A 27814-nucleotide genomic window follows, 5' to 3' on the forward strand; every position below is an offset into this window, starting at 1 on the left:
AAGGTAGCACTCTTGGACCTCTTCTCTTTCTCATCTATGTGAATAATATTTCAAAATTGCAAACTAATGGAAAATTGTTCTTGTTTGCTGATGACAAGGTGTTGGTGTCAGCTGAGGGCACATGGGAGAGGACTTATTGCGGTGCATCATTGGACCTTGCAAGAATTAAAAACTGGTTTGATCACAACTGCCTGACCGTTAATGTTACAAAAACTAAATACATGCCAATAGTAACAAGAAACCAAACTGATCCAGGCCAACTCATATTGAAGATGCACTCATGCGGAAATGCAAGGAGTCAGGACTGTGACTGTCATTCCCTTGAACGAGTTGATTACTACAAATACTTAGGTGTTATAATAGATAACAAGTTGAGTTGGGTGCAGCATATTCAGTGTGTAAAGAGCAGACTCAGAAAATTATCATTTGCTTTTTCTGAGATCAGCCAAGTAATGAGCATAGACCAGTGCATAATGGTGTACTTTGCATATGCTCAGTCGCTGATCCAGTATGGCATCCTGGCTTGGGGTGGTGTTTCCTCTACTGTCATTGAACCCCTAGCCGTTACACAAAGAACAATAATAAAAAAGAATACTGAAAAGAAATCACAGATACCCGACTACCTTGCTTTTTTCAGAATTTCCGGTTTTAAATATCAGACAACTTTTTATCAAATCACTTTTAATTCACATAAAAAAATACAAAACTCAGATCATTGACAAAACAAATTTAAATTCCCGTTATGAAACTCGCAATAGGTCCAACTATAATTATGAAATTCCTCAATTGACACATGGGTCAGAACTATCAAATTCATATTACTTAGCACACATTTTATATAGAAACATTCCAAATGAGATCAGAGAGGCTGAGGTGTGCTGTTTGGCCGTGTATAGAAGGGGTGTCGACAGGTGGCTATATAGCATTGGCTGGGAGGCAGCTGTAGCCCTTCTCTGCTCTCGGTACACCCGCCAACAACCCTTGTAGAGATAAAATTCCTTGAAATCATTAAGTGATTTTTCTTGACACGACATAAATGTTATTTTTCCTTCTTTTTTTTAATGATAAATTAGTCCTTTCTCTTATTTGTAACCCAGCGTGACACGGTCTCAGAGCCGTCCTCTCTCATTATGAATAAGTTATCTTTCTTTATTTTACTTATTTTTTAAAAAAATATTCATTTACTTTGTGATTATTATAAAAAATATTTCGTGATTGCAAATGTGTTGTCCATGGAACTCTCCTCCACACGCAGACGATTGGTCTTTGTGGGGGAATTCGTGTACTATATGTATCTCGCTTGCTATTTTTTGTAAAGTACCTATGTTGTAATGAAGGAATAAAGATTATTTGAATTTGAATTTGAATTCTGAATAAAATGAGATCATTCGCAACTATCTATCTCCATCTCCAATAAGTACTGAGTTATGATTTTTCAAAAATGAGTAAAATTTGAAAACAAAATTAATTCTGATGAGTTTTGATTTTGTATCAACAATATCTTCCGATGTTTAGCAATTAGTTAAATGTATAATTCAAAGTCCCTCTGGGCGTATTTTTGTGCTCTACAATCTAAGATCAGATAGAGCGCTCTATCTCATATAGATTTCCAGATACAACTGACAATAATGCTCCTTGTATTGTGAAAAACATCTAATTTCCGGCTTCAAACATTATCATCAACTACTAGAAATTGGCCATTTTTTGTGTATTGGAATATGGGCTTGATTATACTCAACAATAAATTTTCAGGATATTTTAAAATGTTCAACACTGTCCTTCTAGAATGTTATAGATGTAATCTATCTACCAAAATATCATATTCGAACCATCAATAATTGCTATTTCCAATAAAATATGAATTGGAAATGTTTTCATTTGTTAGAGATATCGTTTCTTCTTGTTAGATCTTATCATTCAATTCTGGATTAATCAAAATTAACAATATTTGATTAATAGCTTTATGAAATATGAATTATGAAATCAGGGCCACCCCGAGGTTAATAGGCGCCCGGGGCGAGATTTTGATATGCGCCCCCCCCCCACAAGTATAGCGTGGTGAGGTAGTATTGAAAGTAAAGCTACATTGCTCTTCCAGGAGAGAACTTCCATTATGGGCTGCATCCTCTACCTTGATAATCATGCTATAGATTTTGTAAGCAGTGTTTAGCAAGCTGATTTCTCTATAGTAGTCACAGGAACTTCTTATACCAGTCAATATGGACATAAAAAAGGAGGTGTGCTTGCAATTCATATTGTAGTTCTGATTTTTAAATATATTTTTGGATACAAATAATTCGGCACAAGACCGTTTAAAAAATATTCTCAGAAATCTTTAATTTTACAGAACATTGTATTAGGAGTATAGATTCAGGGGTTTTAATTTTAGACGGGTTTGTGTTGAGCTACATAATAGTGAGTGAAAGGGGAGTAAGCAAAATCTACGTTCAACACTAAACTACGATTATATGAAGCTATAATTACATCCATCATAATGTATTACATTCCATGTTTATGCGAACAGCTGAACATCTCGGATTGAACTGAGTTGGTGCTTATGAGAGCTCAGAGGTCAACTAAAGAAAAAATATATAATTGCTTGAGTTTGCTCTACCACACACGCTTTCTTTGAGCACAGTATCTCTTAATTTTTTTTTCAAAGTCATTTCACTTAATATGTTGTGAAAATGTCAACTTAATATACTGTGTTCTTTTTAGACAATTACAAATGGTTTACACTTACAGCCTTTATTTCTCTTAAATATTCCAGAATTATTAATGCACCTTTTTATCGAATATGTAGGTAAAATGTAATCAATTTAGCCATTACCACAGGTTCATTTTTCTCTCATTGAGCATTTCTCTTCAGCATTCTCAATTAATCGATAACAAGCTCATACAATTAGTCCAGCTGAAAGGTTCATCCCTAATTGGCATGTTCGAGGGCTTCAACAATCAAATTTGAAAATTGAATTGCGATTTGAGTGCGAGCGTCAATTACACTGAAACGAATTTGTGTATGGTGGGTTGAGAGTTGAGAGCAAGCGAGCAAGTGCCAATGCCCTAAACCTGGAATTATTTTCAGAACTAGCAGACGCTGGCCTGTGAGTGAGAAGTGAGAAGTGTGAAGTGAGAGCATAAAACAGAGGAGGGATGCAGCATCATACTGGAGCGGTAAGGCTAACACACACACACACATACAATATATAAATAGGCCTAACTCAAAGAGTGGGCGGATATTGGAGCGAGTTTATAGATTGGAGTGTGCAGTCATGGCCACTTCCTTACAACCTAGGTCTGCTCAGAGCCAGAGTCACATGTAGGCTATGGTTCTATTTACTTTTCCTTAAACCTCAATCATTTTTCTCCTTCCTTCTTTACTCACTGTAAACGCATTTGTGCTGGGCCACTATGCAGTGATGCTGAAGTCCTATTACTCTGAGCCACAAAAAACATGAATTGTTTGACATATACAGAGTGAGTCATATGTATGGGAACCCTTCAATAAATTGAAAAGACTGTTGTAGATATAATACTGTAGCTTTCAGGATAAGTTATTGGTCAAATACTCTACCTTTTGACGCACAACTGCTACTCTACATATTATAGATATTCTGTTATATGGTAATCTATATAATAAGAGAGAGTAGGGTTGTGTTTGTTCACATCAAAACATGTCAACTTGTGGATTGCATACCGGAAATGATTTAGATCTCCAAATATTGCACATAGATTCTAAAAATATCAATCTCGTGCACCTGGAAGCCCAAATTTCAATTTTTCTTCTAGATTTATCATTCCATTAATGATACATACGATTTCATAGAAAATCACCAAATCATATGGTTGAAATTAAAAAAGAAACATCTGTTTATCTATTATTGCTTTCTACCTGATACCACTTAACCTTAATAATATTGTTTTGATAATTGATAAATATTTTAAAGAATAATGATAATATTTTTATTTTAAATATAATAATAATAGTATTGTTTTGATAATTAATAAATATTTTCATTTTCACAATCTCTGTATAATAATATGGTGAATGTGAAACAGCTGCATCAAAGAAATTATTTCAAAAACATCTGTTTAGATAAAAACTTTCCCCCAGTTGCACGTACGTCGGTTAACGTTTAATCGCGATAAAATGCTAAACTTTAATTGAGATTAGTGCTAACCGATGCATTTTGGTTGCACATGTAATAGTGTGATATTGAGAGGGTAGTATTGTAGTTGTTTTTGTGTATCTTATATTATTTTTCAGGTTTTTGAACTGAAATGAACTTTGATTCTAACTGTATATTGAACCCTGCGTTTTTAGTGTGAGAATTGACTCTGTCTTGTTGGAATTTGCTAACTTGTTGCCTAGTTGTCAAAATTAAAGCAATTCTCGTGCATTTTCCAAGTGCAGTTTCAATTTCATGTCGAAAAAGCCACTGTATTTGAAAATTGTACGAGCGTTGACCTTTTTGCAGCTTTGGCTTTTCCACTGGAAGTTATGCTCAACGCTCGTGGAGGGGGAATAATTTTCAGTAAAAAGGCCTCAGTTGGAATTGAGACGTGAACGGAAAAACATGTAACGGTGTGCGAGCCTCGGTCCTCTGAATGGGCCCATTTTCCATTCAGAGGGACAAATTGTTATGTTTTCAGTTATCAGTAATTTTTATCTAGTTGAATAGAAAACCAAATTTTATGGAGTTAGTAGGAGTAGAATTAGGACATTATTTGTGCGTGTGAGTTTAAGTATAGTGAGTTTTATTAAAGTGTATGTGAGTGTTTCTGAAGAGTCCAAGTTTGAATATTGTTAAAATGGTGAGTGCCGAACTTTTATTGTTTTTCTTATTAAGCTCAAAATTTAATTTCATAGAATGACCGAGGCCCAAATTTAAATTCAGCAAGTTAGCAGGTTCCCAAAATTTGTAGATTGGTATTGAATATATATATTTTTTTGTGAATCAATTGCTGAATCACTTTGTTCTGTTTGAAAATTCGACATGTTACCTGACTCTTATTAATTCGTTCTATTTACTTAGAGTTCAATAAACCTGAAGTAAATTTTATTAGTATTTTTCATTGAAGTTCCTGACTCGTAGTTGCTAGCTGCTAGAATAGGTGACAATTAGTTAATGATGATAATCTGTGCATTTGGATGAACGAATCCACTAAAAGCTCCCAACCAACAAGGATTCAAATAGAGATTTGATAGCATAATTTTGGTAAATATTATAGAAGAGAAGAAAAACCCCCCTCCCTTTACATTGGTGGCCAGCGGTGGTATAGTCTGTGATGGATTCACGGAGGCTCGGCAGCCTTGATTGTGGGCTGATTAGTTTGCGCTTTCCTCCCCTTCCCCCTCTCCCAAAGAGGCAAGATAACCTCTCTCCCTCACCCCTCCTTCATCCTTCCCGTTTATCTTTCCACCCAGCACTTCAAGAATAGTGCTCGAGAAGTCAGCATCGTTTTTTGTTTTCGTTCCGTGGCATTCGAGCTTGAACGCAATTAATTATCTCATTTCGTTTCGTGATATATGTACAATATCATATAGGACTACGCATAAAGACAGGATATTGTCAGCAGTAACTTCTACACACGAGATACAGTCCACTTCCTCGCCAGTTCCAAGGTTAGTGCAAATTAAAGACTTACTTTTGGGGTTGTCGACGTTTTCGTGAATTAAATCTTAACTGTACCCCAATCCATAGGTTTGGGGACAGGACGGGATTACCACATGGTCCTCCGGGCCGGATATGAACCAGCGACCTATGGATTATTAACACTCTCCATCGTTTTGTTTCTAGGCGTGGATTGCCTAAAGAAATATTCTGTGATCAAGGGACAGGACGGGATTACTGCATGGTCCGACCAGGCCTAGGATATGTTCTATTTCCAAGAGATTTATTTTTCAATTCAAATTTCAATTTGTTAATAGTAGAGTTACTTGTTGATACATGCACTGATATCCATGTTAAATCCAGTTACAAAGTTCCTTTCCAAATCTCCTTGTTTATCTAATCAGTTACTTAGTTACAATGGCAAGCCCACAAGCCTTGCTTACTATTCGAGTGAAGAAGAAAGAAACTTTGTTTAGCCGTGTTCAACAAGCTTATGACTTGTTGAAGGACATCAATGACCCTAAAATTCAATCTCAATTCTTGATAAGAAGCATATCTATTGAAAATACTGTGAAAGAATATTCTGCACTCTTAGATGAAATCAATGAATTATCTATTCAAGTTGAACCTACTAAAGAACCTGAATATCAATCACTTACCGTTATTGATAATTTATCCTGTGCAATAATAAATGCTCGTGATAAATTGAATCAAATGAAAAATGAGAAGCCGAAGGAGAAAAGTGAACCTTCACCTTCAACCTCTCATTCTCCCCATTTGAACATGATATTACCTCCAACTGAAATAAAACCGTTTGATGGCTCTGATATTTCAGACTGGCCTAGATTCAAAAATATCTTTTCATCATTGATTGTGGATGATAAATATTATTCTCCTGTTCATAAATCTCATATTTTACATAATTTGTTGAGAGGCGAAGCAGCCAGAGTAGTGAAATCTTTTCAGATAAGTAGTGATTTTGATTTGGCATGGAAAACTCTATGCAAGCATTATGAAAGTGATAGGGTGCTAGCTAACTACTACATAAATGAGATTTTGAAAACTAGTTCTATCCCATTTAAACCTTCGTTACAATGGCTTCAAGATTTTCTTGTTAAAGTAGGTGATAGTATTACCACTCTGAAATCATTGAAAGTTCCTGATTTGGCTGATTATATCTTGTACTCATTAGCTATTCGTCAATTAGACAAAATATCACGTGAATCGTTTGAGCTCGAGGTAGCTGATAAGAGCTTTCCTTCTTGTCAACAGTTGATTGATTTCGTGAATAAGAGAGTTAGATCTTATCAATTATCTGCATCTGATGTGCCATCTGTTAATGAACAAAAATCTATTGAAAAGCCGAAAAATAAGTCTTTTCAGAAAAAGGTTGTCTTATCTACTCAGGCTGATAACAGCGTTCGAAATAAAAGCAGCTCAGTTACTTCTGAATTAAATGATAGTGCTGAAACAAAATGCTCATTTTGCAACTCAATGAATCATTCGTTATTCAAATGTCCTGCTTTCTTGAAAAGAGATCCAAAAGCTAGGAATGAATTTATTAAATCATTGAGAGTCTGTTTCAATTGTTTCTCCAAATTTCACGCTGTAAACCAATGCAAGTCTAAATCGTTGTGTTATTGTGGTCGTATGCATAATAAATTACTTCATTATCCTCGTAGTAGTGATAATAGCCATTCGAATTCTCCTGTACGTTATCAGAAGTCTACTGATAACATCTCTAAAGTTGCTTTGAAATCGAAATCCGTTGATTCGATCACTCAAACTGATAGCACTATGAATGTTGTTGAGAATTGAAATTCTTCTAAGCATTGTGGTATCACTGATAATGTTATTGATAAGTCATCAATTGTTAGTTTAATTCCTAAAACGAGTGTTGTTCTAGGTACTGCTCAAGCAGTTATTAAAAATTCATCTGGTTCGTTTATTGGTGTTCGCTTAATGATTGATTCTGGTAGTACTGATAATTTCATCACAAAAGATCTTGTTATGAAACTTGGTTTATCTATTCATGATTGTCATCAAAATTTCTCTGGTTTGAATTCCTCGAGTGTAGGGAATTCTTCTGGTGTTGTGAAATGTTTGTTCAAACCTAAGGGCTCAAATCACCCTCGTTTAGAAGCTGAGGCTTATGTGATTGATAAAATAGTTGGTTCATTGCCCCCTATTTATCTCAGTTCGAAAGTGCAAAAAGAGTTGAAAAAATTCAACCTTGCTGATCCTGTGTTCTATGAACAACGTTCTGTTGATCTTCTATTGGGATGTCAGTTATTCAACAAAATATTACATCATCATAGTCAAGTCTCATCTAGTGAAGAGTGTTCGTTTTGCGTGATTCCTACCGTGTTTGGTGACATTATTTTGGGTGAATTTCCAAATCATTCCGGTCTTCTTAATCAGTCATTGACTGCATTAATGACGTGTCCCACCTCTGAGAACTCGTTGAATAATTTGGTTCATAAGTTTTGGGAAAGTGAAGAAATTCCTAATCATAAATTTCCTAGTCCTGATGATGAGTTTTGTGAGAAACATTTTGCTGAAACTCACAGGCGTGATACTGAAGGAAGATATGTTGTTCGTCTCCCTTTCAAAGTTGACACTGATCAACTCAAGTTTCATGAATCTCATGATGTTGCTTTGAATTGTTTTCTGTCGTTGGAGCGTCGTATGCTGTGTGATGCTCGTTTGAAATCTGATTGCATATCATTTAAGGAAGAGTATCTTCTTTTGGATCATATGGAAGTTGCTAAAAAACCAGGTAAATATTTTATTCCTTATTTTTGTGTATTCAATCCGTCATCACCTACAACAAAGGTTCGTGTTGTATTTGATGGGTCTGCTAAAAAGAGTCACATTTCGTTGAATCAAGTTCTTCATTCAGGTCCAAAATTGTTAAATGACATATGTGATGTGTTAACTAGATTCAGACTTCACTCATTCGTATTCACGTGTGATGTTACGAAAATGTATTGTGCTATCCTCGTTGATGAAGAAGATCGTTCTTTCCTTCACATATTGTTTCGTAAAGATCCTTCCGATGATATTGTCGTTTATGAGCTCAAAACAATCACATATGGTTTGAAATCGTCTGGTTTTCTTGCTCAACGTGCTCTCATTCAACTGGCGAAAGATGAAGGAGATAAATTTCCGTTGGCAGCAGCAGCTATTCGTGATGATATATATCATGACGATTTTCTCACAGGTGCTAATTCATTGGAAGAAATCTGTGAAATAAAATCACAACTTTGTAGTCTTCTAAACTGTGCTCATATCAAGTTGAATAAATGGAGCAGTAATTCTCCTGAGTTCTTGGATTTGATTCGTTCTGAAAACACTCAAGTACCACTTCATATCAGTGATGAGCCTAATTCAAATGTGAAAGTTCTTGGCATAATGTGGAACCCAACTACTGATTGTTCTCATATTAAAGTCTCCGTCCCAGAGTTTCAAAAGAAAAACTCTAAGCGCACTGTTCTGTCCATTATCGCGCGTCTGTATGACCCTCTATAGCTCCAGTAATATTCAAAATGAAATGTTTTTTACAAGAGCTGTGGAGGTTGGACATCGATTGGGATACGCCGATTCCTGTTGACTACAATGAATGCTGGAACGAGCTGATGAGAGAGCTTCCTGCTCTAAGTTCAATTTCAATTCCTCGATGCGTTTATGGCGATGCCTTTTCTTGTCAAATACTTGGGTTTTCCGACGCATCGCAGAAAGGAATCTGTGCTTGTATCTTCTTGAGAGTTGTGTCGTCAGAAACCACGGTGAAATGCTTCCTGTTGAAAGCTAAAACTAAAGTTGTGTCATTGAAAACTCTGTCTATTCCTTGATTAGAGCTTCAAGCTGCGTTCTTGCTTTCGCGATTGTATGTTTCAGTCCTTCCTTCACTGGAAAAAATCAATCTTCAATCTACGTTTCTGTTCAGTGATTCAACTATTGTTTTATCTTGGTTGCATATACCTCCTTACAAGTTGCAAACATTTGTTGCAAATCGTGTTGTGAGAATATTAGAGTTGACTAATATTTCTGATTGGAATCACATTGCTACTGATTTCAATATTGCCGACGTTGGTTCACGAGGCGTTTCTCCCCAAAACTTGTGCAATTCGCAAGATTGGTTCAATGCTCCAACGTGGTGTTCTAATTCGTTGTCATGTTGGCTGTTGTCATCTATGACTTACCCTGCTACTGAAATTCTGCCTGATGTGAAACAAAATAAAGGTGTTGTTTTGAATATCACTGAAGAGACTGCTGTTATTCAGATAACACGTTTCTCCTCATACATGAGATTGTTACGTTCCTGTGCATATGTTTTACGTTTTGTGAATAACTGTAAAGCATCAATTAGTGGTGTCTGTCATAAATCAGGCGCACTTAGTGTTCAAGAGTTGAAATGTGCACAAATTTATTGTGTTAAAATTGTTCAAAAGTGTCATTTCAATCGTGAACTCGACCTATTGAAAGAGGGTAAACCCTGTGATAAGAGTTTCCAAAAATTGTCTGTATTCTTGGATTGTGATGGTGTGATTCGTGTTGGTGGCAGATTGGTAAATAGTGCTTTAGGATATGAAGCCAAGCATCCTTGTTTGATACATAAAGATAGTCATTTTACTAAACTCCTCATTGAGTATTATCATATTTCTCATCTTCATGCTGGACCAAGAATAGTGCGTGCTCTTATTCAGCATTATTTTTGGATTGTTGGAGCACACAGTGTTATCAGAAATGTGATTTTCAATTGTACTCGTTGCCATTTATTCAATGCAACTCCTGTTGCTCCCGTCATGGGTGATCTTCCCAGCTCTCGTGTTGATCCCAGTGTTCCCTTTCTGAAGGCTGCGGTCGATCTAGCTGGTCCTTTCACTGTCAAAGAGAGTATTCGGCCCAAAGCTCGTACGTACAAGGCATACTTTGCACTGTTTGTCTGTCTGGCAACAAAAGCTTGTCACATTGAGGTGCTTACAAGTCTTTCATCCGAAGAGTTTATGTTCTTGGAAATGGGGCATTCCAAGGCGGGCAGAGATGGTGGATTCACGGAGGCTCAGCAGCCTTGATTGTGGGCTGATTAGTTTGCGCTTTCCTCCCCTTCCCCCTCTCCCAAAGAGGCAAGATAACCTCTCTCCCTCACCCCTCCTTCATCCTTCCCGTTTATCTTTCCACCCAGCACTTCAAGAATAGTGCTCGAGAAGTCAGCATCGTTTTTCGTTTTCGATCCGTGGTGTTTGAGCTTGAACGCAATTAATTATCTCGTTTCGTTTCATGATATATGTACAATATCATATAGGACTACGCATAAAGACAGGATATCGTCAGCAGTAACTTCTACACACGAGATACAGTCCACTTCATTGCCAGTTCCAAGGTTAGTGCAAATTAAAGACTTACTTTTGGGGTTGTCGACGTTTTCGTGAATTAAATCTTAACTGAACCCCAATCCATAGGTTTGGGGACAGGACGGGATTACCAGTCTGCAAGAATGACTATCGAACCACATGTATTCTTATATATTTTATATTTTTGAAGATTTACTAAATAGAGACAAAGATATCTCCGGTTTCAGAAATGATGTCAGGTGTGGTGTAGGGTTAAAAACCACCTCCACCGGTTACATAATGGTGTCATATGTGTGGGGTTTGTCTGCAAAAACGACAAACATTCAAATGCCAGATTAATGCGTAGTTTTGAGGATCGGTAAGAAGTATTGAGAGAACAGCCTGTTTCAAAAGGAATAATTTCGTAGCAACACGAGCAGGAACATGAAGTATAAAATTTTATTGTGATAACATAACCTTGTAAGTAGTGTAATACGTCAAATATTTTGAGATGAAAAGTGTTAGTTTTATAGAATCAATTTTGAAATCAGAGAATTTATTGATTAAAATTATTTTGTAGTTGAAGATGAAAAATCAGTAATCCATTGTTGAGCTTGAGAATATTGCTGCGTGTAATTCTATTCCAATATCTGGAACAATGGAAAAGAAATTTGTAATATGAGCTTTCCGGTGACTGCAAAAGCTGGCAACATTGCACCAGAATGATGGAAATATAGAAAATGTAGAACGCATTGTTTGATAGAGATAAATAATGAATTTCTGTTGAATGAAAAACGTTGTAATGTAATTTTTTTGTTCAAATGTGATTACCGTAGTTCGTCAAGGAAAATATTATGTGGGATTTTTTTTTAAATCATGTTTTGTGAGAGAGAGTCCAAGGAGGTATGAAGTTGATTTTAAATCCAGTTGTATTTTGAGAAAAAATTTTATGTGCGAGAGATTGAGATGATTAGATTTGATATGGAAGAATGATGAAAGAATATGGTATTATTTCCGCCCGTTTGAACTGAATACTAATTTTACGGCTGGATCGAGTAGGTTGTAATTTGAAATTTCGGTTTATTCTGGGCACAAATTATTGGTAAATAAGATAAAATGAAAATACAATTAATAAGATAATGAGATTTGGTAATAAGATTAAGGTAAAATGGATTAAGATGTGATTTTTTTTTACTCAGCAGGCCTGAGGTACTGAGGATAATACAGGCGGTGTTATCGAGTGATGACGACGATCTCAGCGGGACTGACAGGTTTTGGAATCGAATTCCAAGGTGCGATTGAATTCGGGAAATTCAATGAAAGAGATAACACAGTTAGGTTAACTGGAACTGGTGTTATGAACATGGATCGGGCATCCATAGTTTAGCTGTTTAGAAGTTCTTGATTGTAGGCATTTTCGACTATGCTGGCTCTTAAGAGGGCGATAGTGAAATTGGCCAATCAATAAGAAGTAGTGGAAGTATTTTATTTCATGGTTTAGATCTATTATTCGACTAAGCTAAGGCTGCGAAGTAGATCTGACCTGAATAATTGAGAGAGAGATAGCTGACTCGGAAGTGTATGTTGGTAAGAGAGAGAAACAGTGTAGATGGTATAGATATCAACAAGTATGTTTGAGAGAGAGAATCTGTTTATTGTGTAATAAGAGTGATTAAGATCAACAAGTGTGAGTAAGAATGAGAGAGGAAGTAACGGTTAGAAAGAGAAGAAAATACTCCTTGGACTGTACGATAAGAACAATGGAAATTAGAGTGGAACAGTAAATCGTAATTATATTATTTTGTGAACGAGAGTAGAAATGAAACGAAAGAAGGAGAAGAAGAACATGATAAGGAATATAGAATAAACAGTAGAAGAGACAAACGGAAAATAGTTGAAAACGTAATAGATAATTGAATCAATAATGAGTTTGACGTTATGACTACAATATTGAAAGCTAGTCTGAAAATGCAAGCTGGCAGGCTATTGTTTTGAATCCATAGACAGAGAGATAGAATAATTGTAATTTATTTCGAAATTAATTGATACGAGATAATGAAATGACTTAGGAAATTATTGGAAGTTTTAGGAAATATATTATGCGTTCAAATTTATTGTTGTCTTATGTGAAAAGTGAATATTTTGAGTTGAATTAATTTTAAAGGGCCCGGTCATTTCTATTTTGAGGTACAGTGTTAGTAAATTTTTCTGGGTCTGGCACACCCAACTCTCATGTAAGTTGTGAGTTTTGATGAAATGTTGAGTGATAACAGTTGAAAAGGTTAGTTCCTGTTGGAAGAAACAGTGATTTGTCTTCTGGGATATCACGGCTACAAGAGGCTACTGTGTGCAAGAGTGATGGGGCCATTCCATCTTTGCCCCACTCCCGATGACATCATTGCTACTGCTGATGTGATGTCCACTGTTCCGGGAGGATGCTGACTTCCTGATGTCGCTGCGGCCAGCGAACAGCTGACTGGCTTCCGACTGCCAGAACTGACCTACAGCTGTATTGCAGTTTGCATCTCTTCGACCACCCCCATCTATATCGAAGGGCTGTTTCATGTCCCAGCTCCAGGCTTGATGTCGACCAGATAATAGTGTCAAGTGTTAGTGAGAAAGCAAATTAAGAGTGAATGAAATTTTGGTGAAATCGTCTTTTTTAGGGGAGGGGGTAATGTAATAGTGTGATATTGAGAGGGTAGTATTGTAGTTGTTTTTGTGTATCTTATATTATTTTTCAGGTTTTTGAACTGAAATGAACTTTGATTCTAACTGTATATTGAACCCTGCGTTTTTAGTGTGAGAATTGACTCTGTCTTGTTGGAATTTGCTAACTTGTTGCCTAGTTGTCAAAATTAAAGCAATTCTCGTGCATTTTCCAAGTGCAGTTTCAATTTCATGTCGAAAAAGCCACTGTATTTGAAAATTGTACGAGCGTTGACCTTTTTGCAGCTTTGGCTTTTCCACTGGAAGTTATGCTCAACGCTCGTGGAGGGGGAATAATTTTCGGTAAAAAGGCCTCAGTTGGAATTGAGACGTGAACGGAAAAACATGTAACGGTGTGCGAGCCTCGGTCCTCTGAATGGGCCCATTTTCCATTCAGAGGGACAAATTGTTATGTTTTCAGTTATCAGTAATTTTTATCTAGTTGAATAGAAAACCAAATTTTATAGAGTTAGTAGGAGTAGAATTAGGACATTATTTGTGCGTGTGAGTTTAAGTATAGTGAGTTTTATTAAAACGTATGTGAGTGTTTCTGAAGAGTCCAAGTTTGAATATTGTTAAAATGGTGAGTGCCAAACTTTTGTTGTTTTTCTTATTAAGCTCAAAATTTATATTCTATTTCATAGAATGACCGAGGCCCGAATTTAGTTGCAGCAAGTTAGCAGGTTCTCAAAATGTTTAGATTGAAAATTGAGTATGTCTTCTTGACCTGAATCGATTGCTGAATAACTTTGTTCTGTTGGAAAATTTGCCATGATTTCTATTGATTCGTTAATGAGTTCAATAAACCTGGAGTTGAACTTTAGTAAAAGTACTTTTCATTGAAGTTCCTGGCTCGTAGTTACTATGTTTGCTAGAATATGTGACAATGATGATAATCTGTGCATTTGAATGAACGAATCCACTAAAAGCTCCCAACCAATCAAGGATTCAAATACCGGTAGATGAATTGATAGCAGTAAACTTTTGCAAATATTATAGAAAAGAAGAAAACAACCCCCCTCCGTTTTACATTGGTGGCCAGCGGTGGTATAGTCTGCAAGAATGACTATCAAACCACATTTATTCTTATATATTATTTTATATTTTGGAAGATTAACCAAATAGAGACAAAGATATCTCCGGTTACAGAATTATGTTAGGTGTGGTGTAGGGTTAAAAATACGTCCATAGGTTACACACACAAAAGAAATTTCAAGCGATAACGCCGATTAAAAAAATTTTAACAGGCTAATTTAGCTGATATTAGCATTCAAAATTAGATCCTGATTTTTGAGGTTAGTTTTCGATCTGGTTCATTTGCAGAAAATTTTAATATTGGAATGAGGGGTATTTTAGCAATAGTCCAGGCAATGAATGCCCAAAAAAGGGTATAGAGGGGAAATGTTTGGGAGACAACTTTTGACCCCACAGTTCTATTAAGGGTAGTAAGAAGGTAAACATGTCAAAAGTCCCCACCCCTACCACCTGTGCTAAGGGGGTGGGGGTGATTCAAAGGTACCATAATTTGGTTTCTGGCATAAAACCCAAAAACTATGTATCTTAAGGAGAAACAGCATGGAAAAAATTGTGATTCTAGTCCTATAGATAGCAGCACTGTTGGGGTCAAATTACTTCTTGTGATTACTTACTTATTTTTAGTCCAATATGGAAGACCAAAACTGTTTTGCAATCATCTTAAAGTTTTAAAACTCGCTACCATATGCTATGTTTTTTTCCAATTTGAATAAGTTTTTACAATTGATAATTTTTATATTAAGACAAAATAGAGTAGACAAAATAGAGTTGGAACATTCAAATTAAGGTTGAAAAGAGTCTATAAAAAGAAGAAACTCAGCTGTGACATAAGGAAATTAAAACATGCAGGTGTCAAAGAACAGGCAGCCAGGATGTTAAATGCCCAAATTCAAGGAAGTGAAAACATGAGTATTGAGGACAAACTTCAAAAAGTGCAAAAGACAATAGATAGAATCAAAAAATAAAACCTCCAACCAGATAGAAGTTGCAGAAAATCCTGGATGACTGATGAAATTTTGAGAGTTGATGGAGGAACGAAGACTTTGCAAGGATAATGCAGTTCTATACCGGCAAGTTAATAGAAGGATTAGGAATAAAATTCGTGAAGCAAAGGAGGCTGAAATCAAAGAAGGATGTGTGGAGATAGAGTACCATCAAAGTAGATTCGATAATTTCAATGTCCACAAAAAGGTTCGAGAATTGAATGGCATTTATAAGAAGAAAAGTTGCAAATCTCTCATGTCAGAAGAAGGAAATCTAGTCATAGGAATTGAGGAAAAGAAAAAAGAATGGAAAAAATATCTTGAAAAATTATTTAATGACACAAGATCTGAGAATGAACCAAGGGTACAGGAGGATAGTGGTCCAGATATACTAAAAGAAGAAGTCAGTGCAGCTGTTAATCAGCTTAAAAATCTGGTGTGGCGCACTCATACAACTTTCCTTGCCGTTATGAAAATTGATCACCTGACGCTAGTGTTCCCGCGCATCTCAAGTCTACTATTCAAAGATTTGAGCCAGCTGGTGACAGGGCAATAACGCTGGAGACACACATGAGGTCTGCTATCTCTTCATAGTGAATGATTTAATAGAATCAACAATAATTTGCAATTGAATAATCACATTTTCTCGAATTTAAAGCTTATTTTCAATTTTAGGTGAAAATTTTACTGAACATTAATTGTAGAGATTTTCATGCTCAATCTACTCCACTTGATTTTTTTTGTTTCAATTGTATCTGAAGCCTGATTATTGGGAATCTATCTGCATTGATGGGGCGGAGCTCCTGAAATTTTTACAGATATGGGACTTGTGGCAGTTGATAGAGCTTATCGATAACTATTTTAGGTATGAATTTGATCAAAATCGTTGGAGCCGTTTCCGAGAAAATCACGAAAAACCCTGTTTTTGACAACATTTTCGCCATTTTAGCCGCCATCTTGAATTGCATTTGATCGAAATTGTTCGTGTCGGATCCTTATAGTGAAAGGACCTCAAGTTCCAAATTTCAAGTCATTCCGTTAATTGGGAGATGATATATCGTGTACACAGACGCACATACACTCATACACACACACACACACACACACACACACACACACACACACACACACACACACACACACACACACACACACACACACACACACACACACACACACATACAGACCAATACCCAAAAACCAGTTTTTTGGACTCAGGATACCTTGAAACGTATAGAAATTTAGAAATTGGGGTACCTTAATTTTTTTCGGAAAGCAATACTTTCCTTACCTATGGTAATAGGGCAAGGAAAGTAAAAATGGCAAGGCAGTTGGTCCAGACAATATCCGGGCAGAGTTTATCTAGCTGATTGATAAAGAGGGTGTGCAGTGGCTTACAGACATTTTCAATGTAGTGTACAGGTCAGGAAAAATTCCTCAAGAATGGCTCAAGACTGAAAGCTAGTGCCAAAGCATGCAACGATTACAGAACAATAAGCCTCATGAGTCACCTATTGAAATTGTTTCTCAAAATAATCCATAAGAGAATCTACAAACTGTGTGAGCAGCAAATTTCTCCTAATCAGTTCGGTTTCCTTAACGCTGTTGGAACGCGAGAAGCTCTGTTTGGTGTGCAGGTTCTCTTCCAGAGGTGTCGCGACGTGAATTGTGATGTGTTTGCATGTCTCATTGATTATCAGAAAGCATTTGATCATGTCAAGCATGATAAAATGATAGAAGTGCTCAGAGACAGTGGCATTGACTCAAGAGACCTGAACATCATCATCAATTTGTACTGGAACCAGACAGCAGTTATGAGGGTGGGAGATGAGCAGACAGAGGAGGTGAAAATCTTGCGAGGTGTTAGACAAGGATGTATCTTGTCGCCCATCCTTTTCAATCTGTATTCGGAGCGTATATTTGGAGAGGCACTGGAAGATCATGATGAAGGAATATCAGTGAATGGCAAAAGATTGAACAACATACAGATGTATGTATCTCATACATACGTATGCAGATGACACTATTGTGTTTGCTGACTCCATTGAAGGTCTGCAACAGTTGATGGACAGAGTGGTGGAAAAGAGTTCGGAATATGGTTTAGAAATCAACACTAATAAGACAAAGCTCATGGTAATAAGCAAGGAGAATGTAGGAGGAGTACAATTGTTCATTAATCAAAATGTAATAGAAAGAGTCTCACACTATAACTACCTGGGTACCATCATCAATGAGAAATGGAATAACACACAAGAAATAAGATGCCGCATAGAAAAAGCAAGAGTTGTCTTCAATAAATTGAGAAGGCTGTACAAGAGTCACTCTATTACTACTCTCTACTTACTCTATTAACTAAATTGAGACTATTGCGTTGCTATGTGTTCTCCGTTCTGTTGTATGGGGTAGAAGCATGGACCCTCACAAAAGAAACAATGGTAAAGATTGAAGCTTTTGAACTCTGGCTGTACAGAAGAATGCTGAAAATATCCTGGACGCAAAAAGTTACTAATCAAGAGGTTCTTATGAGAATGAATAAAGAACCAGAGCTCCTGAATACCATTAAAAGTAGAAAACTCCAATACCTCGGCCACATTATGAGGAATAGCTCAAGATACAGACTTCTGCAAGAGATCCTTCAAGGAAAAATCAACGGAAAAAGGGGACCTGGCAGAAGGAGAATTTCACGGCTGGAAAATCTGAGGCTATGGTTTCACCAGTCATCTGCAGAGCTATTCCGTAGCGCCGTCGACAAAATCAGGATAGCCATTATGATCGCCAACATCCGAAACGGAGCAGGCACGTGAAGAAGAGGAAGACAACATCGATTTCATTTCACCTTGATATGGAGAAATTCCACAATATCTCTGTTCTTACAGTTAAGTTTAAAAATATTATTATATTGATTTAATTTTAATTCCAACTATATCAAGTTTTTTCATATACCTTTAGGTCTATAAGGTGTGTGGTCAACGTTTTTAATCCATGTTCTTAATTTTTAATGTTATTACAACTTTTCATTTTATAAAAACTAAGAAGGACAAACAAAAAACCAATAGATGTGATAATCAATAGATAGCCGCTTTTTCATTCTCCTGGCTGAAAGAACCAACTTCTTTCCCTTCACTGTATGTCTTGAATCCATTTTACCGGCCGAAAATGCCAGAGAAACATATATAATAAGGAAATCTAAATTAGGAAGTGCGTCTGGAGATACTATGTCCTAGGACTAGCCACGATCACTGTCAATATGACAAGTAAACAAGCTGAAGAACTAAGAAAAGTTGTGACCAGCCTGAGCACTAAGAATGAAGGCTGACTTGTGGGTGGGGTGGTGGGTGAGTGACTTGTGTGTGGGGGTGGAAGGTGCCTGAGTGACGTGTGGATTGGGTGGAGAGTAGGAGCGCATAAAAATAATAGAGATAAAACTTGTAAATATGATTCCGATGGAACCACTGGTTCGATCTTCAAGCTGAAAAATGATAATTTTTTTTCTTATAAAATCTTTAAAATGACTACCTGTTTTTCTTGAAAAAATTGTTCCCTTTGAAATTAAGAAATTTATTTTTGTTTAAATAAAAATTAAAAATAAATCGACATGGTGGTGGCTTGGAGATAGATATTAGAAGAATAAATTAGTTTTCGAAACAAGTTTTACTCTAATAGTAAGTGAGTAATAGCTTGATGTATTTTGCATGATTTTAGAGCGCTATCTGGTGGCAATTTTTGAACTAGAGCCTGCGGTGTTTCGCCTTAAGAACTTGACTGTCATATAACAAATTGAAGCTTACATAATTTCGTACAATATTCATTCCACAACTTTTTTTATATTTCCTCTAGTTTTCGAGATATCCGCTCTTGAAGGTGTGACATTTTTGAAAAAAAACATGTTTGCCACCAATTTTTTTCTATTTTTGCTCTTATAACTTTTTAAAAATCGATGGGAAAAATCCATGCTGATTATGAACTTATAGAGCATCAAATTCTCTTCAATTTGATGTATGATTTCACACTTTCAAGGATTTCCCTATACCTTTTGTTATAGAGCAAAAATAGAAAAAAATTAGTGGCAAATGTGTTTTTTTCAAAAATGTCACACCTTCAAGAGCGGATATCTCGAAAACTAGAGGAAATATAAAAAAAGCTGAGGGAATGAATATTGTAGGAAATTATGTAAGCTTTATTTGTTATACGACAGTCAAGTCCTTAAGATACAAAGTTTTTTAGTTTTATGCGAGAAACTAAAAAATGGTACCTTTCAACAACCACCACCCCCTTAGCACAGGGGATAGGGGTGGGGACTTTTGATATGTTTCCCTCCTTACTACCCTTAACAGAACTGCGGGGTCAAAAATTGTCTTCCCAACTTTTCCCTCTATAAACTTTCCTTGACTGGACTACAAGCTCAGCAAAAAAATAAGGTCATATGCACCTTTTCGTTATATCTTCAAATGAAAAATGAATTTTGTTGGTTGTCAAAACTCCCTCTGAAAGGGAAACTATTTAACTTATTCTATCTTTTAGTAAAATAACAATGATCATCCATCCATCTATTATATTCTATACTATAATAAAGGAATGAACTTGATTGTACACGTAGGTATACAGGTGTAAAGTATAGAAAAATTATGTTTGACGCATCATCACGTCTGAACTACTGAACTGATTAACTTGAAATTTTGCATATAGATTCTTGCTTAAGCGAGGATGGTTATAAAACTATTTTAAATTCTTCAATATTTGTTCACATCAAGTTTTCAGTTTGTCAAGTTTTCAATTATTTGTCATGCTTTCAGTTGCTGTAAGAACATTTCTCTTAAAAGGGAAATTAGAAGATAGGTATGATTGGGGATCCTTTTCGAATGATAAAAACATGTTTTCCGTCGCACCCAAATTTTTTCCGTCATTTTGTAACCGCCATTTTGAATCCGACTTCTTTTTCAATTGAAAGGTGGTTATATGATACATGATTCCGATACAGGATTTCCATAGAAAAGGTATGGTGAAAACCGCACATCAATATCTCGAGCCATTCAAAATTTATTCTCATTAATTTCCTTTATTATAGTATAGAAGATGATAGATAAATGGATATATCATCCATAATACATATACTAATACATATACTATACATAATACATATTCTATAATAAAGGAAAGAACTGGCTTAAACACGTATACACGTGTAGAGGATAGGAAAATTATGTTTGACGCATCATCACGTCTGAACTACTGGACTGATATAAATGCTGTTTATAAATTCTTAATCAACCAATGATTCTTATAGTCCTATTTTCAATTCTTCTAGATTTCATTACGTCAATTTTCAAAATAGACCCTTGCGAAGCACGGGTTACCTGCTAGTAGAATAATAATGTTATAGTATTATTGTTCTTTGATAATATTAGAATTGGCTCAAAATTGTGATCCATAATTATAAAATTCAACCATAATCACCTCTATCTTTTCCAAATTTAAGTAAAATTAAAAATTCTAAATGCTTAGTGTCGAATAACGTTACTAAACATAACAGGATGGGGCATATGCTTCATTGCACAAGGGTCGAAAATGTGCTAAATCTACCTGCCCATGAGTCTCGCAGTTGTATTGTTCTTGCTTGACCGTCCCATGCCCCCATTGAGATAGGTTTTACCCCTTTTCTCCTCCCGATTATTTAAAAATTGTCAGACCACATTCATTCAAATTCAAATTTATTCCACAAAAACGTACACAATACAAAATCAAAATACAAGTTCTCAAAAGCAAAATAACATAGTTATTAATATACATATTACACTGTATTATTCATTTTACATAGTGGATTTCTACTGGAAAAAGTATAACTTGTCCGCCAGTAGGAGTAGCAATAATTACATTATAACAAAAGTAAAAGAAAAGACATTACAGAACTCAAGAATTTGGATCATAATTCCAAAAATAAGATGTCGAACTATTAGGGGAAAATATCTAGCCTATATTACGTTGATATTAAAGTAATAAGATTGAATTATCCAGTTTTTAACGGTTGGTGGGATATATTTAATCACTTTTTGATTGGTGAGATCATTTGGGATATTATTTATAATTTTTGGAGCAATATAAATGAGCTGTTTTCGAATTAGTGTGAAGTCTGAAACGTAACATTCGAATTTATTTTCATTGTATCTGGTTCTATGTGCTTCATTATTTATTTTTGGAAAGTTATTTCTATATCTATTGAAGTATTTAAAGATGCTAAGTACATATAGTTGGCAGATGGTCATGACTTTCAGATCATTACAAGCATTTATCGACGCGTATAGTAAGGGTCGATTTAAAATAGTCTTTATTATCATTTTTTGAACGGTGAATAGAGATGAAAGGTGAGAATTGAAAGTACCTCCCCAAATTACTAATCCGTATTGCAGTAGTGATTGAACTATTGCGAAGTAAATCATTCTAATTCTAGATACATTCAGTACAGACCTCAATTTATAGAATTTGTAACATATAAATTTCAATCTATTGCTGATGTAATCAATATGCCTCTTCCACTTGAAGCCCTCCTCGATTATAACACCTAAATATTTCAAGTGGCTGGTTTTCTCAATCTCGGGACAATTACATTCATCGTGATCATTACCCATATTACAATTTAAATGCAATTTAAGTTGGCAGTGAGTTCCCTCACGTCCTGTAATACTCCTAGAGAATGCAATGTATTTAGTTTTTTTTTTTTTTTTAATTATGGCTAAGGGCGTTTACGTCTAGCCATCTCTTAAGTGTGGAGATGCCTCTAGAGGCATTTCTATAAACGTCTCGCCAAGTTCCATCCCCAAACAACAGTACCGTGTCATCCGCAAAAGAATAAACTTCACCACCATTGAGGTCTAACTTTAGTATATCATTTACATATACCAAGAACAAAATTGGGGAGAGTACTGTCCCTTGGGGTAGGCCGTAACCAGTAAGTGGAATCTCACTAACACTGCTATTAAGTGATAAAACCTGTTTTCTATGTGAGAGGTAGCTTTCGAATAGTTTCAATGGGATTCCTCTAATACCTACCCTATCTAGCTTGATTGACTATGACACAATGTGTCATAGGCTTTTGCCAAATCCAGGAAGACAGCCAGAGTTTTTTGTCCTTTATTCAGAAGATCTGATACAGAATTTGAAAACTGTAGTAGGGCATCATCGGTACTTTTATTATTTTGGAAGCCAAATTGAAGATTTCTATTATTTTATTTGTGTCAAAGAATTTAGTAACTTGATTCTTGATTAGTTTTTCCATTATTTTGGACAGGGAGCTCAGTAAACTGATTGGTCTATAATTTTCTGCCTGACTTCTATCACCTGATTTAAATAAAGGTTCTATCTTAGCTACTTTGAACAAATGTAGAAAAATCCCTTTCTCGAAACATTTATTTATAATAAAAGTGAGTGGGAAAGCAATGTGATTAGCAATTTTCTTTAAAGTTGAACTATTAATACCGTCAATACCTGGACTCGTGTTATTTTTTAGGTTTAATATAGCATTTATCACATCTATCTGATTAACTGGGTTTAAGAAAAACGAATTCGGTAGCCTGGAGTTGTCTTTCTTATAATTAAATTGGAATGCGGCTTGATTGTTATATTTCGGTATTTTATTTGCATATTTTCACCAACACTAGTGAAATAAGAATTTAATTCATGAGCACTCAATTTTGTCATCTCTTTCATCCCTACCCTTATCAATGGGTTCGTTAATGTATGACCATAGATTTTGACGTTATTCCCACATTGATCTATTTTATGTCTATAGTAATCCTCTTTAGTTTGACTGATCAGAGTACTCAGTAGGTTCCTATAGGCTTTAAATTCATTCTTCAAGCCAATGTTTGAAGGTTCTTTTTTCAATTGTTTAGCCATCCTGTCTCTTCTATTGATAGATTCAATCAACCCCTGTGTAATCCATGGCTTTAATTGTCTTTTTTATGTTTTAATTTTTTTCCCTTGAAGATAGTGTATATAATATGTCAACTTATTTATAAATGTTTCAACCATTAGGTTCAGTGTATTATTATCATGAACACGAGCGTCAAGGAATTCCCATTTTTCATTCTGTAAATAATATGATATAAGTTTTTCAAAATTTGTTTTAAAGATTTTTTTAATTTGCAGGGTTGACGGTCTAGATACAGTACCAATTATATTCATGTGCAACGTGGTTGCATAATGATCGGGTATAATTATTAAAATATTAGCTATTTTTGGTTGTATGGAATTATGTGTGTCTTTATATAAAATATGATCTATGCAAGATTGTTTATTATCTATTACTCTAGTTGGTTTGTTTATCAATGATCTGAACCCATTTCCATTCATAATATTCAGATACTGCAGAGAATAACGGTCAGTGTTCATTATTTTAGAAGCATGTTAACCAGATTAATTATTATTATTATTCTTGTACTCTCTATGATAGAACACTCGGCCTCTGCACTCAAAGTTTTCAATCTTGCAGGGACATTGATGGTATTTTATTTTATATTGTATTTTTTCCAACCATTGTCATTATGTTGTTCAAACAAATAAATAATACATTTTCAATGTCAACATTCTTCAATTTTTCAAGAATTGTTAATTGAACGAGCATAAGCTAGTTCTCACTTTTGACTTACTGAAGGCCAATGTAGTTGTCCGTCTGTTTGTATGTTCTACAATAACTTTAGAAAGAATTGATCAATCAGATTAAAATTTTGAACTCGTATTCTTTGAACCTTTTTAGGTTCGTTGGACACTCACTCCTTCGTCCTTTTTCAAGATATATTAAAATAACATTGAAAGTGCATAAGAAGAAAAATTTGTTGTGATTAATCATTTAGTCAGCTGAAGAATTCATTGCATGCAATTAAAACAGTTTTCCCATTCATTCATAACATCAGCTGAGGCTATTTGGAAGCTACCACACAGACAGACCTTCATGCGCTGACACATGATTTCAGCTGGTTAATATACAACATAGTTTACAAACTGATACGGGTTAAGAAATCAATGTGCGGTTTTCGCCATTTTCTCTTGGAACTCATGTATCATCGAAATAATGTATAATGAAATTGAATTCATATGACGAACAAAGATGTTGAAGCGACAGAGTAATTTTTCATTTCAAATAGGAAACCCAATGAAACCTATTCCATCTATTCCAATTCTATTGTCAAATTATTCTTGTAGAAGAAATATTTTGCTGTTTCCATACTTTTCACTAACTCTGTATAGTTAAAAGTAGCTGGTAGATTACAATATATCAGTTCTTGAGCGAGTTCTACGACCCAGGGGGTCACTAGTTATATATAATCTTCTTTCGACCATTTTCATAATACATATTTTTTACAGATGGAAATTATATTTATTCATATATAATTATATAATTTTTATATGGACCGTGATTCGACGATGTCAACATTATTCAAGTTTTCAAGGATGGATAACCATGAATTATATCAATCATCCAAACTCATAAACCATTTTGATTTTTGCAGTATTCACATTTCCAGATTTTTGAGGAAAATGGTAATAATATATGAGAACTCACCAACTACCACATCAGACTTACACAAAAAAGCACTATTAATCGAGAATACATAATAAATCATATTAATCTTAATCTTTACTTAATTAATCTTTATTTAATTAATCTTTAATACATAAAGCACTATTTATCGAGATTTTTTACAAAATATACTGCTATTTTTGGGTGCGTATCAGCGGCAATAAGTCAAAACTTCAGTGAAAAAGATTTTAATAAGTGATCTTTAAAAGGGTTTAAAAACCTTTACATAAACGTAGCACGCTACTCTGTCACTATACAACCGAAAATTGTTCTCTTGAAATAATAATAATAGTGTATCCTATCTCAGGGATAGAATGCGTAAACAAGTTTGGAAGTTGCGGCTCTTCATTCAAAACATAACACATATTTGTACCATATACAAAAAAGATTATAATTGATTTTCTCACGTTCGAACAATCATAATATTTAATACTGGAAAGAAGATCCACATTCTTATTTCAACACATGGTCTTCCAAAAACCATCAATTATATATTATTCATGTAAAAATATGAATGATCTATGATACAATGGGAAGAGCCAATAAGTGGTCCAAAATAATTATTTGTTCATCTAAATTGATTAAATATGAAACGTTCTTCATTACAGTTCATAGTTTCGAATTGTTTATAATTTATTTCGGATCTATGTTGAGTTTTTTTTGCAGTATTGTTAACTAGTGAGCCTGATTAAAACAGCTGAAAATATGATGTGGCAAAGCAATGTCTTATCAAGAATTTCCTCTCGCATACCACAACTCTCCTAGATATGCCTCAGTTCCTTGTGTATAAATAACTTCTGATAATTATTCATTTCAAGAAAAACCCATCAAAAGCAATAGTTACTGTTTTTATATTCTTTGATAGGAGTGGAGAGAGAAGAATTTGTGACTTTCAAAGAGGTTCTCGAAACAGATCAAATGTCGTTGTACCTAAGCCTAATCTAACAATATTCAGAAAATTCTATCTTTTTTTAGCACCAACAATCTTCAATCACCTACCGATTGATATCAAAGATTGTCAGGTGAAGAATATTTTTTTGAAGAAACCCTGTAAGCATCTCTTAATGGAGGACGACATTAACAGATATTTTAATATTGTAGTATAATTGAATTGTAACCTTGTTATTAAATAAAGATAAGGAAGCTTATTCTAAATATAGTACAATAGTTTAGAGGTTTCGCTGAAATTCAAATTGTTATTAGTTTTTAAGGCCGGCTGATGTTATTCTCGAGAGTTGTGTGTAAATATTTAAAAATTATGTTTCCCAAACAGGTTTTCACCTTTGGGCTTTATTGTTTAGAAGGATATTTATATATTTTTGTTTTGTAAAATTGTATTGACAATAAAGAAGTTTCAAATCAAAAAATCAATCAATCAATCAATCATATTCAGATTTCATTGTCGGTTTTTGCTAACTTTTTATCTAGGCCTATATAATATCTGTCTATAGTCGGTACGAACTATTTTTTTGAAGAATTTTCAACTCTAATAAGAAATATCCATGTGCTTTAACAATACATAGAACGATTGTAATTTGATACTTTTTAATTGGTGATTTATAGATCTCAAATAGAATTTTATCGGTTTTAATTGTCAGCTACTTGATAATATTTTAGGCTTACTAATCCTAAATAATTTGCATGTTAACTTGAAAACACTCATCCGTACTTTTCAGGGCGAGGCGTGACTTTTTGGCTCAGTCATCTCCAGGAACAATTCAGTTGAAAGTGCGAATGAAAGCTGCACCCCCCTCACTACTTAGAAGATAATTTCATACGATTATTCATAGAGCAAGATAACATCTAGTATAACAGTATAAGATGAACTTACTATTCAAAATCCTACCTTATTTATACAGGAACTCGGCCTCCTGGTTTTGGCTGCGAATTTCTGTATGACTACATTGTAGAAGTCATTCTTCTCTCTCAAAGACTCCAATAGCCCCTTCTCTATCGACATTAGAGCAAGATTACTCAGTCGTTCTTCTGTCTGGCTCGATCTTTTATAGGTGTGGATCCTTTTGAGCGCTGAAAAACTGCGCTCAACTGATGCTGTGGTTGCTGGAATTGTGCAGGTCAAATTCGCTAGTCGGAACACCTCTTTGAATGATGAATCCAGGCCTTCTCGTTTCAGAAATTGTAGCAAGTCAACTGGTGATTTCTTTTGAAATACTGAAGTACGATAGAACACTACCAATTCAATTTTTAGTCCTTGAAAATCGAAAACTTTTGGATAGAGTTGTTTCAAAAGAACGAATAGAGTGTCAGGAAACATATCTGGGGTGGAATAGAATTCAAAGTTCTTGGGATTCAGAATTTCAAAAAATCTTAAGCTTCCCAATGTTGAAAATCGAGCTTGGATGTGTCCGATTAAATTATCAATAATAGAATAATATATCCTCCTTTATTTTTGTTCAGGAGATACATACTCTTCCTTGGTCTTCTTTCTTGTATTGGGGGGTAGGCCCACGGTGGAAACAGTCTTTTCCCACACTGATTTGAAACCTACTGTTTTTCATTGATCACATGATATTTCATCTCTTCCAGTTTCCTTTTCCTTGC

The 27814-nt window shown here is 35.0% G+C and overlaps 2 protein-coding genes across 6 annotated transcripts in view; both read right to left on the reverse strand.

Annotated features, from left to right (window-relative positions):
- The window catches only part of LOC111055929 (talin-1), a 257646-nt gene that overhangs the window by 212142 nt on the left and 17690 nt on the right, over window positions 1–27814 (reverse strand). The window lies entirely within an intron of this gene.
- Window positions 11036–27527, reverse strand: LOC120354552. Its single transcript, XM_039441895.1, has 2 exons — window positions 27099–27527; window positions 11036–11601 (listed from the first exon to the last, which is right to left on the reverse strand). The coding sequence occupies exons 1-2, from the start codon at window positions 27525–27527 to the stop codon at window positions 11590–11592; spliced, it is 441 nt and encodes a 146-aa protein (XP_039297829.1). The 3' UTR covers window positions 11036–11589.

This window comes from Nilaparvata lugens, chromosome X, assembly GCF_014356525.2.
Source record: "Nilaparvata lugens isolate BPH chromosome X, ASM1435652v1, whole genome shotgun sequence".
Taxonomy (NCBI): domain Eukaryota; kingdom Metazoa; phylum Arthropoda; class Insecta; order Hemiptera; family Delphacidae; genus Nilaparvata; species Nilaparvata lugens.